Here is a 14,227-nt window from a genome sequence, read left to right on the forward strand (position 1 = left end):
GGTGCGTACTTCTGAGAAGATAAAATACGACCTATTCTGCTACCAAACGCCTACAAGGCATTACATGTTGCTGCTTGGAAATTTTAGGGGTTTTTTTCCCCCTCCAGCAATTCTTTTTATGCCACCTTTGTTCTGGTGGACCTGTTATGGACTGACACAGAGAAATAGCATGTAAGACCAGCGGGGGTGCCTTGCCAGGCTGTTGCTCAGGAGATGGGAGAGGGTTGCGTAGCGAGTAGAATGATACGATTTAAATGGGAAGAGTCAACAGGTTGGAAACCAACCAACCAACCAACCCAACCCCCTGGCCCCTGCGATGTAACTTCTGGCACGTCATCCTCTCTGGGCACTTGTTGCCCGAGTCAAGCTGTGCTATCCCAGCCTGGTGTTCCAGGGGAGGGGAGGGCAAAGCCCGTGGGTTTTTTTTTTTTAAATAAGTAACTTTCCAAGAACAAATCAGTTGAGGAAAACAAACAAATAAAAAGAGCAAAACCCCAAACCAGCTAAATAAGACATGAACGCTGTTGCCACTGCTATTAAGCACTTTTTTCCTTTGACTAGCTGCTTTGCTGGTCCTGGCTGATGGCATACAAGAGGCTAGAGACCTAGTCTACTAGAGACCTCTACTACTAGAGACCGTATCTGCGTGGTACCTTGAAAGATGCGTTCTACATCTGTAGTAGCTTCTCTGCTCTTGAGCCTGAGACCTGGTACTTAGGCCAGGTCACTAACACAGGGATTCAGCCGAGTGCAATGCCGCTAGAGGGAGCGTTGCCACAGCCGATACGAAAAAAGGGTTTGAAGGAAGAGCAAACCGTTCTCACGAGGGCGTGTGAACTTCTGGCTCGTGCTGACATCCCGTGAGCAGCAGCCGCGTACCTTGGCATGGATTTGTTTCCTCCATTTGTTCTCACCAGCCCTCCGCTTTGGCCTCCCTCAGCGAATGATCCAGCGGTGCTTTGTGGCAGGGATGCCAGGAGGCGCAGAGCAGTGCTCAGCACAGGGTTTTCACAGATAATCCTGGCTGTAGGACCACTGAAGTAACCCAAGGGCTTCGTCTTCACAGGCACCTCCAGCGAATTTTGAAGGTGATCACCAAATTGTGTTGCAAATAATTGATGACCTGAATTTGCTGCAAGTGCGTGGGTCCCAGCTCTGTTTCTGCCAGGAGCAGGAGCCAGATGACCATTCCTGCTGTGCTGGTGGAGGGTTTGGCCTGCTGGGCACCGCAGGGCTGCAGTACCACGTGCGGAGCGCAGCGCAGAGCTGCCCGGTGCAGTCGCTGCGCACCCACGGAGGCGGCGAGGGACACGGGGTGCGTGTAGGGTGACTGCCCCCGGCCCCACAGAGCTGCGCACGGTGAGTAGCGGGTCCGTAACAGCCCAGTGAACATCCTAATCGTGTTTGATACCGAACAAAGTATTTAATGGCCTAGATAAAAGCGTTCTGGTTGTTTAATTGGAAACGTCTTGCTGTTTTACATAGACCTAGTGCCCTATTTTTATAAGATTTAGAATTGCGCTGAGAAATTGTTTCCATGGAAGCAGAAATCACTGAAGAAAGAATGCACTCCACATTTCCTACAGGATTATTCCTTCTACAGCCTGCTGTTCTACTTAATTAACTCTTGTAGTGCCATTACAGCTTAGCATGGATTAAGGAAATAATACTTTTTATTTTTTTAGTGTTACAGAGGCATTACATATACATTTTTATGTATATACAAATATATATACATATATAGATGTTTGGAAATACTTTTGTCATTAAAATAAGTCTGTTCTCTCCTCCTTTGTAGAGGGAGAAATCCACCAGTGCAAAAAAGTGAATGGAAAACCACACTTTTATTTTGGCAATTGATGCGGCTGTTGGGGAAACCTTAAATTATGCTGCCTTTGCCCTTCTCTTGCCACTGCTCCACACTTCTTGCTTGGTGATGGGTCTTTTCTAAAACTGTTGTCATGCTTCTGGCCGCCTGTGAGGGAAGAGACAATGTTTTTAATTAAGGTGACAGCAATGAGAATGTTCCACCAGCAGGAAAGGCAGATGATGCCGTCTCGTTACCTAGGGTTCTTCTTCCATGTATTACTTTCAACAATCCCCTTTTACTCTGCTTCACTGGAAGCGTCTGTAAGAAGGGGAGACTCTCAGATGATAACGTAAGGCTGAGACCAGGCTAATCATCATAAAAGCAAACTACTATTTACCAAAAAGTCCTGTTACTGCCCGTCCATAGGGCGCTTTCTAAGCGCAAGGGCAGCGCAGCTCAGCCATACAGAAATTGCCATCGCTTCGCGGAAGCCGGTTGTGAGCTGTAAGTTTACAGCAGTTGAGGCTCTGTTCTCCAGGGAGAAGAAAAGCAAAACCTACTCTCTCGGAAGTTCATAAAGTGAAATAAAATTAAGACAACGTGTGAGTATGTAGGTGACAGTTAAATGGATTTTGACTTTGAAGGAGGGACGTGAAATTTTAAAACGGATTACTGTAGGTAAATGACGTTAGGAATTAGAAATGGGAAAAGTTACTGAACTATTACCAAAGAATTGTCAGTGTGACAACTTGAAATACCTAGCAATTTTTATAATCATTTTAACTGTAGATCTCTATTTTCTAAGAAAGTGACTACAGTTATCTTTATCTGAAGGAAGGGGAAATGGAGAGGTGTCATAATGAGCTATAAAGGAGCCAGCAATGATTTGAAGAGCTTGTCTCATCTTTGCTCCCTCAAGTAGCGTGTGTTTGTGGCTTATTTAGAAATCGGTCGGCTCTAGACTGTGCCCTTCTCTAGTGGCAGTGGGTATTTACCTCTGGAGCTCTAATTTTAAACCTATCCTGTGTTATAAATACTCACTGGCACCCAGGGTGGCTGCCCACTGCTCACACGGACAGAAGGCATCGCTGCAAGCAGCCCGGCTGGCATTGATTTGGAGCAGGGCAGGCCCTCGGGGAAACAGCAGCTCAGGTAAAGGAGCTGGCTGCAAGGCAGTGTGCAACCTGGGTGGGTGGGAAAACAGCACATACACCGTTCTGTGGTCATTACTGGTCCCAAAATAATTTATAAAGTGTCTGACAGTGTTTGACAAATCAGATGAATGGGACTTGCTTAATGCAAACGGGAAAATACCTTTCAGCAGCTGCCAAAACACAAGGAAATGGTAACTCATGCTTTGTAGATCATTAGGGCACATGGGAGCTACTGGAGTGTACTGCGAAAGGCATTACTCGAAGTTCAAACTGACAAATTTCTTCAGAAATGGCTAACAACTTTGTAAGGGTAATGCAAGCATGAAAATCATCATTCCTAGTGCTGCCTTGGGATAAGTATGTGCCAAAGGAAAGCGGGGAGAGAAGCTTTCCGTGCTGGATGATGAGACTGTGCTTGTGCTCTGCAAGTAGGAGAGCAGCCATCAATCTGACAAACAAACTGACGAACAGTTCCTCCTGAACTGGCAGCTGCTCCAGGCAGCATACGTAAAACTCCAAAAGGCTGTATTCTATAAATACGTGAAAGTAGAAAGGAGGAAGTCCATAACTGCTAAGAATTGAGACAGTGGAATGATAGAGAAGCTGTGTGAGCGAAGAGGCAGGAAAAAACCACGATGGAAGCAGAGGAGTAGGATTTCTTCCAACAGAAAAGGGAGAAGTTCCTTAAACGTGCATTTACACAGTCCATAACGAGTCTAAAGAAGGAAAAGGGCAACCTGCTGGTGCCTTCATCCATAAGGGAAGCCCAAGGTAGCAGCTGTGCTTCAGGTTGGCTTTTGTCTCTTTGCTGTTGTTTCTTCACCGAGTCAGAGGGATGGCAGGCATCGGTGCCGCTCCCCGAGAAGGAATAGATGGAAGCGCAGCTTGTTGCCTCCTCCAGGATTTGGGTCCGAGATGCCAGCTGTGGAGGAAGAACCTGTTTGGTGGGTTGGATTTGAATCTTGATAAAGGGAGCAGCACACCAGCGTGTAGAAACGAGTAGACTCCGTGAATGGATGAAAGCTTCAGGTGTTGGCTGCTGTCACTCGGGACTCTATCCACGCTTTGCACCTGCAGTATGGAGCATCTCTTTGGGGTTTTGCTGGGTTTGATGCTGGCGGTAGCTTCATCAGTGCAGAGCAACTCTACCTGTGCGACCAACAAGTGTGCCCAGGGCGCATCTGGGAACTGCACCTGCACACTGGCAGGTTCAAATCACAAGGCAGACTGTTCAATGCTGACTTCAGAATGCTTGCTGATGAAGGCAGAGATGATCCCCCTGAAGGAGAAGCACTTCTGGGCCCGTCCCTGTGCACTGTTGGATAATGACAGCATTTACAATCCAGACTGCGAGGACAGTGGTGTCTTCAAAGCCAGGCAGTGCGATCAAACCAGTATTTGCTGGGGTGTGAACACTCCTGCAGTAAGAAGAACTGAAAAGGGTGACAAACGCCCGAGTTGCGGTGAAGGGGTTAGAACAAGCTGGATCTACATTGAGATCAAGCACAAAAAAAGGTCCAGTGCCTTTGATGTTCCCGATGTAGCAAACGCCCCGAAACATCCGTCTGAGAGCCAGTGCAAACTGCACCCCAAGTACATTGCAGCCATTCAGTATGATTCCCCATTTATCCAGATCTGCCTGAACCAGAATGAGAAATCTCAGTGTCATGTAGATACAGCCGATGCAGCCTCTTACTTTGGAGAAGATACAGAAGACAACTCCCTATTTCATTCTAACAGCACACTGACTGCCAGTGGAGATGCTCTGGATATTGAAAAACTACGGATTTACTACATTGCCAAAAAGCCACCCGAGTTACGCGTGAGACAAATGATTGCTGGTGGCAGTGGTGATACTGACTGCTGGCTTTGGCGTCACGTGCTGGTTATTCTGAGCTGGCTGTGGGCAAGAGAATACAAGAAAGCTGAGGTTAAAGAGATGGGCGAAACAAGAGCACCAAGCTTACAGCTTCCCTGATCTGAAAAAAGGCGACAACAGGAAGGAACAAAAAAAAAAAAAAGGCACAAAATACAAACAGCAAACAGACTTCATGTATGTGGATGGATTTGGAGAGGGTTTTTTCCTTTCTACAGGAATTTGTACAGTGACTGTCTGAATTATTCTACTTTAATAAGAATGACTTTTTGGGTTTGGGTATAAACTAATTTGGGAGTCTGTTACCTAAATATTTTAAATGAGTCCCACTCGAGGCTAAGAAAACTGTCACGGCTGTCTATTGAGCATAACACAGAGCGCTCTCAGTAGTACTGCAGGCCTGGTTCAGGTTGCCGAAATACGCTTTGAACAGTTCTTGCTGTATCTACTTACTGAAACTCAAATACTTGCCTTGGCATCGTTGGGTTATGTAGCTGCTTTTCTGTTGGTAAAGACTTCTTTTTTTCAATGTGGGTTTATTTTTGGGGTTTTCTTAAGTTTCTGGAACATTTTTAGTCAACAAATAATTTCATAAATATTACTAAATAACCAAATAAGGTTGTGATAAGATACACTACAGCAGCAGAGGCTTTTACACAGAGTCATTTGTTAGGAAACAGCCCTGTGGTCCTTTCCAGATGCGGAGATCCCAAATTTCCAAGTTTGTATTCAGGCAGCGCAGCAAGCTATTCCCACTTGTGCTCTTTAGCAAGGGGCTGCCACTCCTAGTCAGCAAAGTTCCCTTGTTCCCAACACAAGTGTAAGTTAACCTTGGTGTTCTGCCCAAACTCAAACTCTGGGTAATAGCTTTCTGTCTACCCAAATTCCCCTTGCAATTTTAATGGGAAGAGATATTTTTCAGTGTTGTACAGCTTCACAGAAATACTACACAATGCTTCAGGACAAACTGAAAAAGAGCTTTATTCTAGTAGAGCTGCGGGAGGAATTTAAGAGCAAAGTGTAATTACTGAAGCTGGAATTTGGCCAAGATGCTACAACTGGACTTCTTTGCTACCTCCTCCTCTGCTGCATTCCTTGTTTGGGAGGTCACATCCACCATGAAGGACATGTTTAAGAAAATAATGCTAGTTGTTAAATGTTGAAATATTGGCAGTTATATTCTCGGTACAGTGTATGGATGTCTGACGTCCCATCAGTCTAATCTGCTTACGCTCAAAATGAAACCGCTACACATAGGCACTGCAGCAGGGTCAGCTCTTTTGTTCTGTTAATTAGTTTACACGTTACTAGTTTGTAATTCAAATAACAGTCAGTAATGTGCTACTTCTAGGGCAAAACTATTAAATATGCATCTCTGACTCTACTGAATGAATAGGATACCAGGAAAAAAGCGAAGATGCTTTCATTCTGTTTCTGCCTTTGTTTATTTTAGAAGAGGAAGCGACTTGCTGGTTGGGGGGTGGGGGGTGGGGAAGAGTATTTGTTTAATATTTTCTGGCTCAACACACACCATTTCCATTTAACCTCATTCTCATTCACTTACTTGCTGGAAAAATTTGGGCTTTGGATACCTAGAATGGCATGGATGCATCATGTTTCCAAAAAATAAGATTTTTATGCAATTGCATCAGCAGTATCAATACATGAAAAAAGTTTTAGAGCAGGGTCTGTAATTCATGATGTGGCTTACAGCAACACGTCCAAGCAGGTTGTTTTTCAGTCATGTATATATATTAGTACTGATAGAAGATGAAGTGAGAATTTAGTAGCTAAGCTGAATTTTGCTAAGTCATAGGAAAATGCAGAACTTAGCCCACACAATTTTGCAGTTACGCTTTTATACAATGGATTAAATTAAAAATCTGGAGCTGAGTAGCCCTCAGAGCTGAAGAAATGTAGGATGAGAATAAAAGTTTTCCAAGTACATTGCTTCACCACTTCCTTAACTTACGCAGAGCTGATAAACGCTGTGCGTTCGAGAGGTCGGTGCTGTCCTTCCATCAGCGATCGTGAGATGTGCAGCCTCTTCTGGGGATCTACTGTGGCTGTCAACATTCTTTTAAAATCACTCCATTTTTCTCATTTCTGTCATAAGAAAAAACAAATATTTTCAAGGTGAATTATGAGATTTTTTTATTAAAATAGAATATAAACATGTAGACATCATTCTGATTAGGACAGGCAAAAATGACTGTTGAAAAAATCGTAACAGAGAACAGTTTCAGCGTCTTTCTTTGGCTCCTGCTTTTCGTTTTAGAAACTGAGATGGACAAGAGAGGCTGTTGTGGTACCATTCATATTTTTATGAATCATTAAAGGACTGCCCCATGAAAATCATGTGTTGTGGTCAGTTATTTCCTCGCTAGTCACCAAGCACCAGTAGGCTGCGTGCTGCTAGGGGACTGGAAATGGACCAGGGTCATTTAATAGGAGTGATAAGGTACGTGTCTGCAATTAATCAAAAGAATGGAAAGATTAATTGCAGTGCAGATCTCGGAGAACCTCTCTTTGGACTAGCTCATTCTACTTGAATAAAGCTCTGTAAAGCCACTGTAGGATCTGGACTTTGATAAACCAAACACACTCATTGCTCCTAAGTACTCGTTTGTCTCCTGCTGCTCCAGTCATAGTGCCTCTCGAGCTATGTGTTAGTATCTTTTTTGCACCTGGTAGATCAAGTATTTTACTGCAACAGTCCACGATGGCCGGCTTGTTTGACTTTCTGTCCACTGCTGATGTTCTCACTGAAAAGGAGAAAGTGAACTCCTTGTCAGCATTAAATTTTGCAAAATTAAAATACTTTTTGTAATTCATTCTAACTTAGAAATTTCTAATGCTGAAATTTCTAGTTATCCTTCTCCTGATTACATCATCCTGTTTTAATGGCATGTTTGTTCATTGTAATTTAAGTAGTGAGGCTTTATACTCTCTGCAGTGGGTTCTGTGGGTGCAGCCAGGATGGTGATAGTGATGGCGGGTTTATGTTCTAGGCAGCACTGGTTGACAGCTTTCAAGCAGTGCCCCGAATAAAGTGATTAACATCAATCCTGTATCGGTTTCTGTGGGGTCTGCTCAGGCATAAGCAAATTCAGGGGATTATTTTCTTTTGGAATGCTGTTTTAATACTCTGTAGGTCTAAAATAAATACATATTTATGCATCTGTCTGTGGGCAGATACAGAAGTAAAGCCATAGCTGATATGAAAGAGTACCTTTGTGCTATTACCTACCTGTATTATGTAACAGCGGGTATGCTGGCTTTAACGATGGCAGAGCTGTCTGTTGCCTCAGTGATGTTCTGCAATTCCAGCTGGTGAAGGGCTGCCTTAGAGAGCTCAGAACAACCTCCGGCAGAGAAAAAAATCCTGTCTCTGTGCTACGACTCTGAGGAGCAGAGTGCTGCCCTTTCCGTACAGCCCTACTACCTTTGTGCAACTGGTTTGGGCCTTCCCTTTTAATTTTTAGTTGAAACTTTTTTAAGCACTCAAGATCTGAGGTCAGTGCCAGAAGCAATGCCAGCACTGCAGCAAGGAAATGAAAGATATGGATTCATGGAAGGATTAAAACCCTCTTAAACTCTGTTCCCTCTATTCCCCCTGGTAAAATCCATGCCTGTTTATATATGCAAGCATGTATTCTCCAACGCATTGACACAAAATCCCTGCATTAATTTGCAAATGACTGGTGTGTGTGCAGACACGTGCGTTCCCACACCTATACTTAAAAACACACGCATCACTATTTCCATTCGAGCAGGCAAACCCTAGGGAAAGCTTTGTGGCAGCAGATCCTACGCCTCCAGTCAGCTTCCAGTCTGCTCTAACTCGTATCAGTGGCAAAATAGCCCAAACCTGCTGCTGTTCTGGAACAACAAAGAGAATCCTCTTCTTGTCCTGTCTTCCCCCGATTAAGAATAATCTCTTTATGGATGTTTAGACTGGGATTATGGCCAGGTTAGGTTAACGATGTGAAACAAAACACCTGCCAGATAAACTGTTCTTGTTTAGATGCTAAAACACCAGCATCTCTGTGATGTTAAGCACTTAATGACAACTAGATACAAGATCCCCCCAACAGTCCTTAAAATATTTAAACCTCAGGGAATCACCTTAGAAAAAACAAACCACTTTTTCAGAGAACGGTTAAAGAAGTAACAAATTGGCCCTTCCTCCACTTCTCCTTAATTGCACCAGTCAATGCTATTAAACAGACAGCATTCTTCATACAGGTATAATTATCCTTTCCAAAGCATTTCCACTGATTTGCCTCAGGGTTTTAAGTACCGCAATTACCTCTTTTTTTAATGCTAAAATTAATCTTGAGTCATTACAATTGCTATCAGAGCAGGAAAAATCAACTTCCAGAACTTTTATAATTATTATTCAGCAATTCTAACAAAATTCCTTGTACCAGAATTTATCTAGTTAAAATTTCATACACACCAGGCAGCCTGACAAGATTCACATCTCATTTTCACGACGATCCCTATTCCCCAAGGAATAACACTCTTACGGTCCTACTCCAGCACAAATCAAGCACCACAGAAACAATTAGGGAGCCTTTGTATTATCTAAATGAAAAACTGAATGAGACTGCATTTCTAATTTTCCACTGCCATTGTTACATGTGGGCCCAACAATACTGGTGGCATATGCACCCAACCTTTTTCAGCTAAGTTTTGTTTGAAATAAATGTCTGTCCTTGTAAGGCCTGAAATGAGAAATCTCAGCATTTTTGCTAGTCTGGTTGCACCCAGAAAAGCTAAGTGGAACAAACAGAAAGTAATTGGATGTGGCTATGCTGTGAAACACCCTCATTTTTAGCACTGCTCTGCTGAGTTCTTTTTCTTTCCCATCTTCATGTGCTGTTTTCTGTTGCTGGAAATCAGATAGCTTTAGAATTGTCTCAGTTCTGCTGAAGGACTTAAGCAAAATCTGTAGAGTATAGAAAGTTAATTAATGCTCCCTTTTTCCAATCTCTCCCAATAAATTTTGAATTTTAGAGCTCTAGTAGAAGAATTGTCATATTTACTATTTTCACTTATGTTTTTATGCAGGTCAGCTGCTTCAAAAGCAGTTTACAAATCATGTACAAGAATTAGAAAGACAGGAGAATAATGACTAATAAGTGATAGATTCTCACAATTTCTGCCAGTTTTGCAACTATTAAGCGTCCAAGTTGCCCTCTAAAGTGCAATGGTTGTCAGATCTGGCAAGCTGAAAGCATTGCTGGAGTTCATTTTCATTACTTCATATGAAGGCCCTCAAAATCAGAAGTTCCTAAAACATATTTCATCTGAATGTTTGTACACCTGGTTCCTTAACTCACAGTATCTTGTCTGTATTTACCTTACCCCAGAGAAAAATCAAAATAGCTAAGGCACTGAACTCTGGGTTGACTAGCGTCCTGGGCCAGCAAGGTACTCCGCACTGGTGCAAGCCAGCGTCAGATTGGCAGCACTAAGTGATTCCCAGGAATGCCAGTGCTGAATAAATGGCACCAACAAACTGGACATCTGGGATGCCAACATCAGTTCTTTAGCAGGAAGGGATCCAATAGTCTTTTGACTGATGGCTGTTACTGACAGTCATTAAAATACTGTAAAATAGCAAGCAAAGACCACTCTTACTTACAACCTCTTCACGCAGGTTTTGTAAAGGACTGTACTGAAATTTCTGACAACACTTAGAGGAACAGTTTTGCAGTAAACTTCTGCTTGGTTGAGTAACTTCATCTTCTGGATTTTGAATCTACTTTTTTTTTTTACATCAACAACATAGATAATAAGCAGTAATAGTTACTACCTATTAACAAATTCTTAAATAGTTTCTACTATGTGGTATGTCAGCGGGGCAAGGTGGGGCAAGGGACAGTTAGTACACAATACAATACGCTCAGTGGATCAAGACAGAATATTCTAGTGAACAAGATTTGGATAAATCTTGATATTTATAAGAAATGTTGCCTAGTCTTTTGAGTGTGAACTTCTGAGATTTCAACTGGCCAAACAGTCTAAGTGGCATTAAATCCAGTTTCTGACTTGCAGAAGGCTGATGGAGTGCACTGTTTCTGCCAAGATTTTAGCCCAATACTAGTGAGAAGTGAATTACACTGAAACTTCAGTGACAAACCCATCAATTAATACTTCGGTTTTGCTTGGATTTATATAAAAGACAAATATTTTAGAGTAAGTGTTTTTCATTTGAAGCTGAAGACTGTACATTTAACTGACAACTTTATAATTGTGATGATCAAAATTGGTAGTAAGAAGACCTTAGTACCAAATTGTTTCCACCTGAATATACACAAAAATATTTTTTATATTTACAGTTTAACTGTTTTTCATTACTTTTATTTGCTTGTGTGAATAATTTCATACATATATAAAATATCATTCAGTTCAGTACAATTACTTTCTGATATAGAGAGATACACAAATACTAACGGACACATCTACACAGGAAAATTCTACCTGTTAAAGTGTTAATTGGTTAATTGTGCTAAGGACTACTGCATAGTGTATTTGTACAGTGCATGTGGAGAGCAAAAGCTTTGATGAGCTCGCATCTAGTCAGTCAAGGAGTTTTGATATTGTTTCCTCCACAGCAAGTTGAAGCAAAGGTCTGGGGACTGGCAATAAAAATGACTCTGTGAGCTCCATCCTACCATGTACAGAGTTCACAAGGGTTTCATATGCATTTCATCTTTGAAAAAAAACAGCCATGAAAAGACAGCTTCACAACCTGAACTCGCTCTACAGATCAGTTTTTCAGCAATGAAATTCAGTGCCATGCTGAGGTTCACTGGGAAACTTCTACATCACTTATGACCTCTAAGCAGGTCCTATGCAGTCTTAAAGCATGAAAGCTTGCCTTCTGGTCTTGTTCAGAAACGTGAATTACGGTCTTGTTTTGAAGAAGAGATGAGGCTAGTAAGCAAAATCTCAGCTACAAAACAAGCCTTAACCTAGCTCTTTAAAGCACAGAAAAAAATAGTTATATGCATATATATTCATTAAAATTCAAGAGGAGCCACGGTAAACTGACTAGCTGGAAGGTTTTTTTCACTATATGTCTATTTAGATAAAAACACCACTTTATAACTATCCAATTGCTCAACTGGTTACCACATTTTCGTATAGACAGACAGCTAGTGTTGGCATCTGACAGAGAAATCCTATAAATATCTGTGCTGTATTTGCTGCTTGTCAGCTTTGAAGTTTTAATTGTAGGTGATGCCACTTGAGGAGACTTTAGAAGTGCAGAATGTAGGACACAATTTTTAGCCCCATCCTTGCACACTCAAAACATCCATTGAGTTTAACATGGATTTAGGTGAGTCAGGAATGCAGAAAAAGCTCCTATACCCTCTGTGCAGACAGAGTTAAATAATGCAATTGGAGAAGCAAATAATAGCAAAAAGAAATACGTAAAGAAAATAAAAACATTTTTCAGCAGACTTGAAATAAAGCAGAGACTCTGTGAGGTGGAAGAATGACATTCGCTCTGTGGAAGAAATGGCAGAAAGCCTTCACGCTTGGCTTAGGAACGGAGAATGCTAGAGAGAAGACAAGAAAAGCAAGCGAATACAAAGTGTAGGAAATAAGGACATTAAGCAGCAGGAGACATTCATGAGAGCTTCCATTTCAGTTCTTCATTTCTTGACAGCTGGGACACACACAGGCCTCAGGTTAGACAAAGTGTTTTTCTGCTGCTACAGCTCAGCTGTTTTTGTGACTGGAGCTGACAGTCACAAAAATTAATGCTATGCTAATTGACTGACAGATTTTACTCTTCATGCCTCTTATGATAGTGGAGGCTGGGCAGGTCTTAAAGTCATCGTGTCTAATGAAAACAGACTTTCTATCTATCACTGTGATACTTGTGAAAGTAGCAAATGTAGATAAAAGTTATCACTTTAGGTCTCAGAATCATTGCACAACAGATTAATTAAAACCAAAGCACATCTTGGTTCTTTTTGAATAACTGGGAAGGTTGTACAATAAGAGACTCCTGAATAATCCCACTTAGACAGCTCGGCCTTGGGAGAGCAGACATGCAGGTCCATGAAGATAAGGAGGTTACAAAGTGACCATAAGCCTGTAATGAAGCAACCTTGAAGGACATGGTATAGGTGATCTTAGAACTGAGTTTGCACAGAAGCAAAGCTCGACCAGCAGATGCCGTGATGAAGAGTACAAGCCTTCATCTGAAGACCCCCAACAACTACCTGGTGCCACCAACAGACATGCATGAAGGCCATTAACATATGCTAATGAGTTATCGGAAAAAACGTGAAGCATTTTTCAGGAATGTAATGAATATGTATATTAACATAGCATAAATACCTGTGTCTTTTCGGTACACACATTTGGGTGGAGCTACCCCCTGTGCATCCAGCGCGGCAATAAAGAATGCCCGCTTTCTAAAGCTCCAAACTGAAGTTTTAGAGAATGAATTATTTGCCGCTTTCCGGTAGCAACTACATAAGGTTTCTTCTTGGCTTGGACTCCAAGATCTGGTCAGCTTGTATTTTCCTTGGTAGCAGACATTAATGCTAAAGAACTGTCACAGGAGAGGGCCTCGATTATTAATGAAAACAGATGGACTAATGCAGATCTCAGCAAACACTGAACAATACTTGACTTTGCTCATATTTAGAGTATGTGACTGCTGAAGGCAGAGATCTGTGTTCCTTTACCTTTCGCAATGAGAGTGCCTTAGTTTACATAGAAGGCCCCAGGGCTTGTATGAACCCTGGGCCGCCCTCTCATTACCACACATCCCAGCCTCACCCTTTCATTCCACAAATAACCTGTTTTTCACATCACATCATTGAGTAGGCCAAAACTTACATATTAGATTAGCAGCTTGACATTTCACTGGATTTGGGAAAAGCCAAACATCACCTCCCCACCTACCACTGTCACAGCAGAGCTGACCGCTCCCTTCCACAGGAGCATCACCAGCCCTCTCTGCTAGCGAGAAGCACTTCAACACTTCCAAGTCTTCAAAAACTGCAGCAAGCCCAAGGCATAACACCCATGAGCTCTGAAAGCAGAAGGGCTCTAAAGCTCTGGCTCGGGACCTCTTAACAGCCAGGCCCAGCAACACAGGAGTCGGGGCCAACCCCAGCGGTGAGGTGAGGTGAGGCAGAGCACAGGCCTCAGAAACACCAGGGACAAGGCCTCACAGGCGCAGGGCCACTCCCACCCTGCTCCCTCCGCGGGCACAAAATGGCGCCGCCTCGCGCCGTGTCTGCCTCCCTCGTCCCGCGCGCCGGGGCTCGAGGGCGGGGGGCGGGGCCTGCGCAAGGGCGGCGGTGACGGGGCGCGAGGCGGAGGCCGCCGCCTGAGGAAAAGGGCGCC

General features: G+C 42.9%; 1 protein-coding gene and 1 long non-coding RNA gene across 4 annotated transcripts in view; one reads left to right on the forward strand and one right to left on the reverse strand.

The window, feature by feature from the left end:
- The window catches only part of LOC142361769 (uncharacterized), a 23,175-nt gene extending 8,953 nt beyond the window's left edge, over positions 1 to 14,222 (reverse strand). For 2 of the 3 annotated variants that reach the window (XR_012764377.1, XR_012764376.1), the window contains exons 1-2: positions 8,091 to 14,222; positions 6,813 to 6,946 (exon numbers count right to left, since the gene is read on the reverse strand). This is a non-coding gene — a long non-coding RNA (uncharacterized LOC142361769). Of the gene's footprint in view, positions 1 to 1,523; positions 1,976 to 6,812; positions 6,947 to 8,090 lie in introns of those variants that run through there. The other variant, XR_012764375.1, reaches the window with a different exon arrangement.
- Positions 4,043 to 5,941, forward strand: TACSTD2 (tumor associated calcium signal transducer 2). Its single transcript, XM_009932974.2, has one exon. The coding sequence runs from the start codon at positions 4,043 to 4,045 to the stop codon at positions 4,940 to 4,942; it is 900 nt and encodes a 299-aa protein (XP_009931276.2). The 3' UTR covers positions 4,943 to 5,941.
- Positions 14,223 to 14,227: the final 5 nt, after the last annotated feature.

Source organism: Opisthocomus hoazin, chromosome 6 (assembly GCF_030867145.1).
Source record: "Opisthocomus hoazin isolate bOpiHoa1 chromosome 6, bOpiHoa1.hap1, whole genome shotgun sequence".
In the NCBI taxonomy this organism is placed as follows: domain Eukaryota; kingdom Metazoa; phylum Chordata; class Aves; order Opisthocomiformes; family Opisthocomidae; genus Opisthocomus; species Opisthocomus hoazin.

What these genes read in the sequence shown, in the direction of transcription:
- TACSTD2 (XM_009932974.2), top strand. Translation starts at nt 4,043, where the DNA reads ATGGAGCATCTCTTTGGGGTTTTGCTGGGTTTGATGCTGGCGGTAGCT.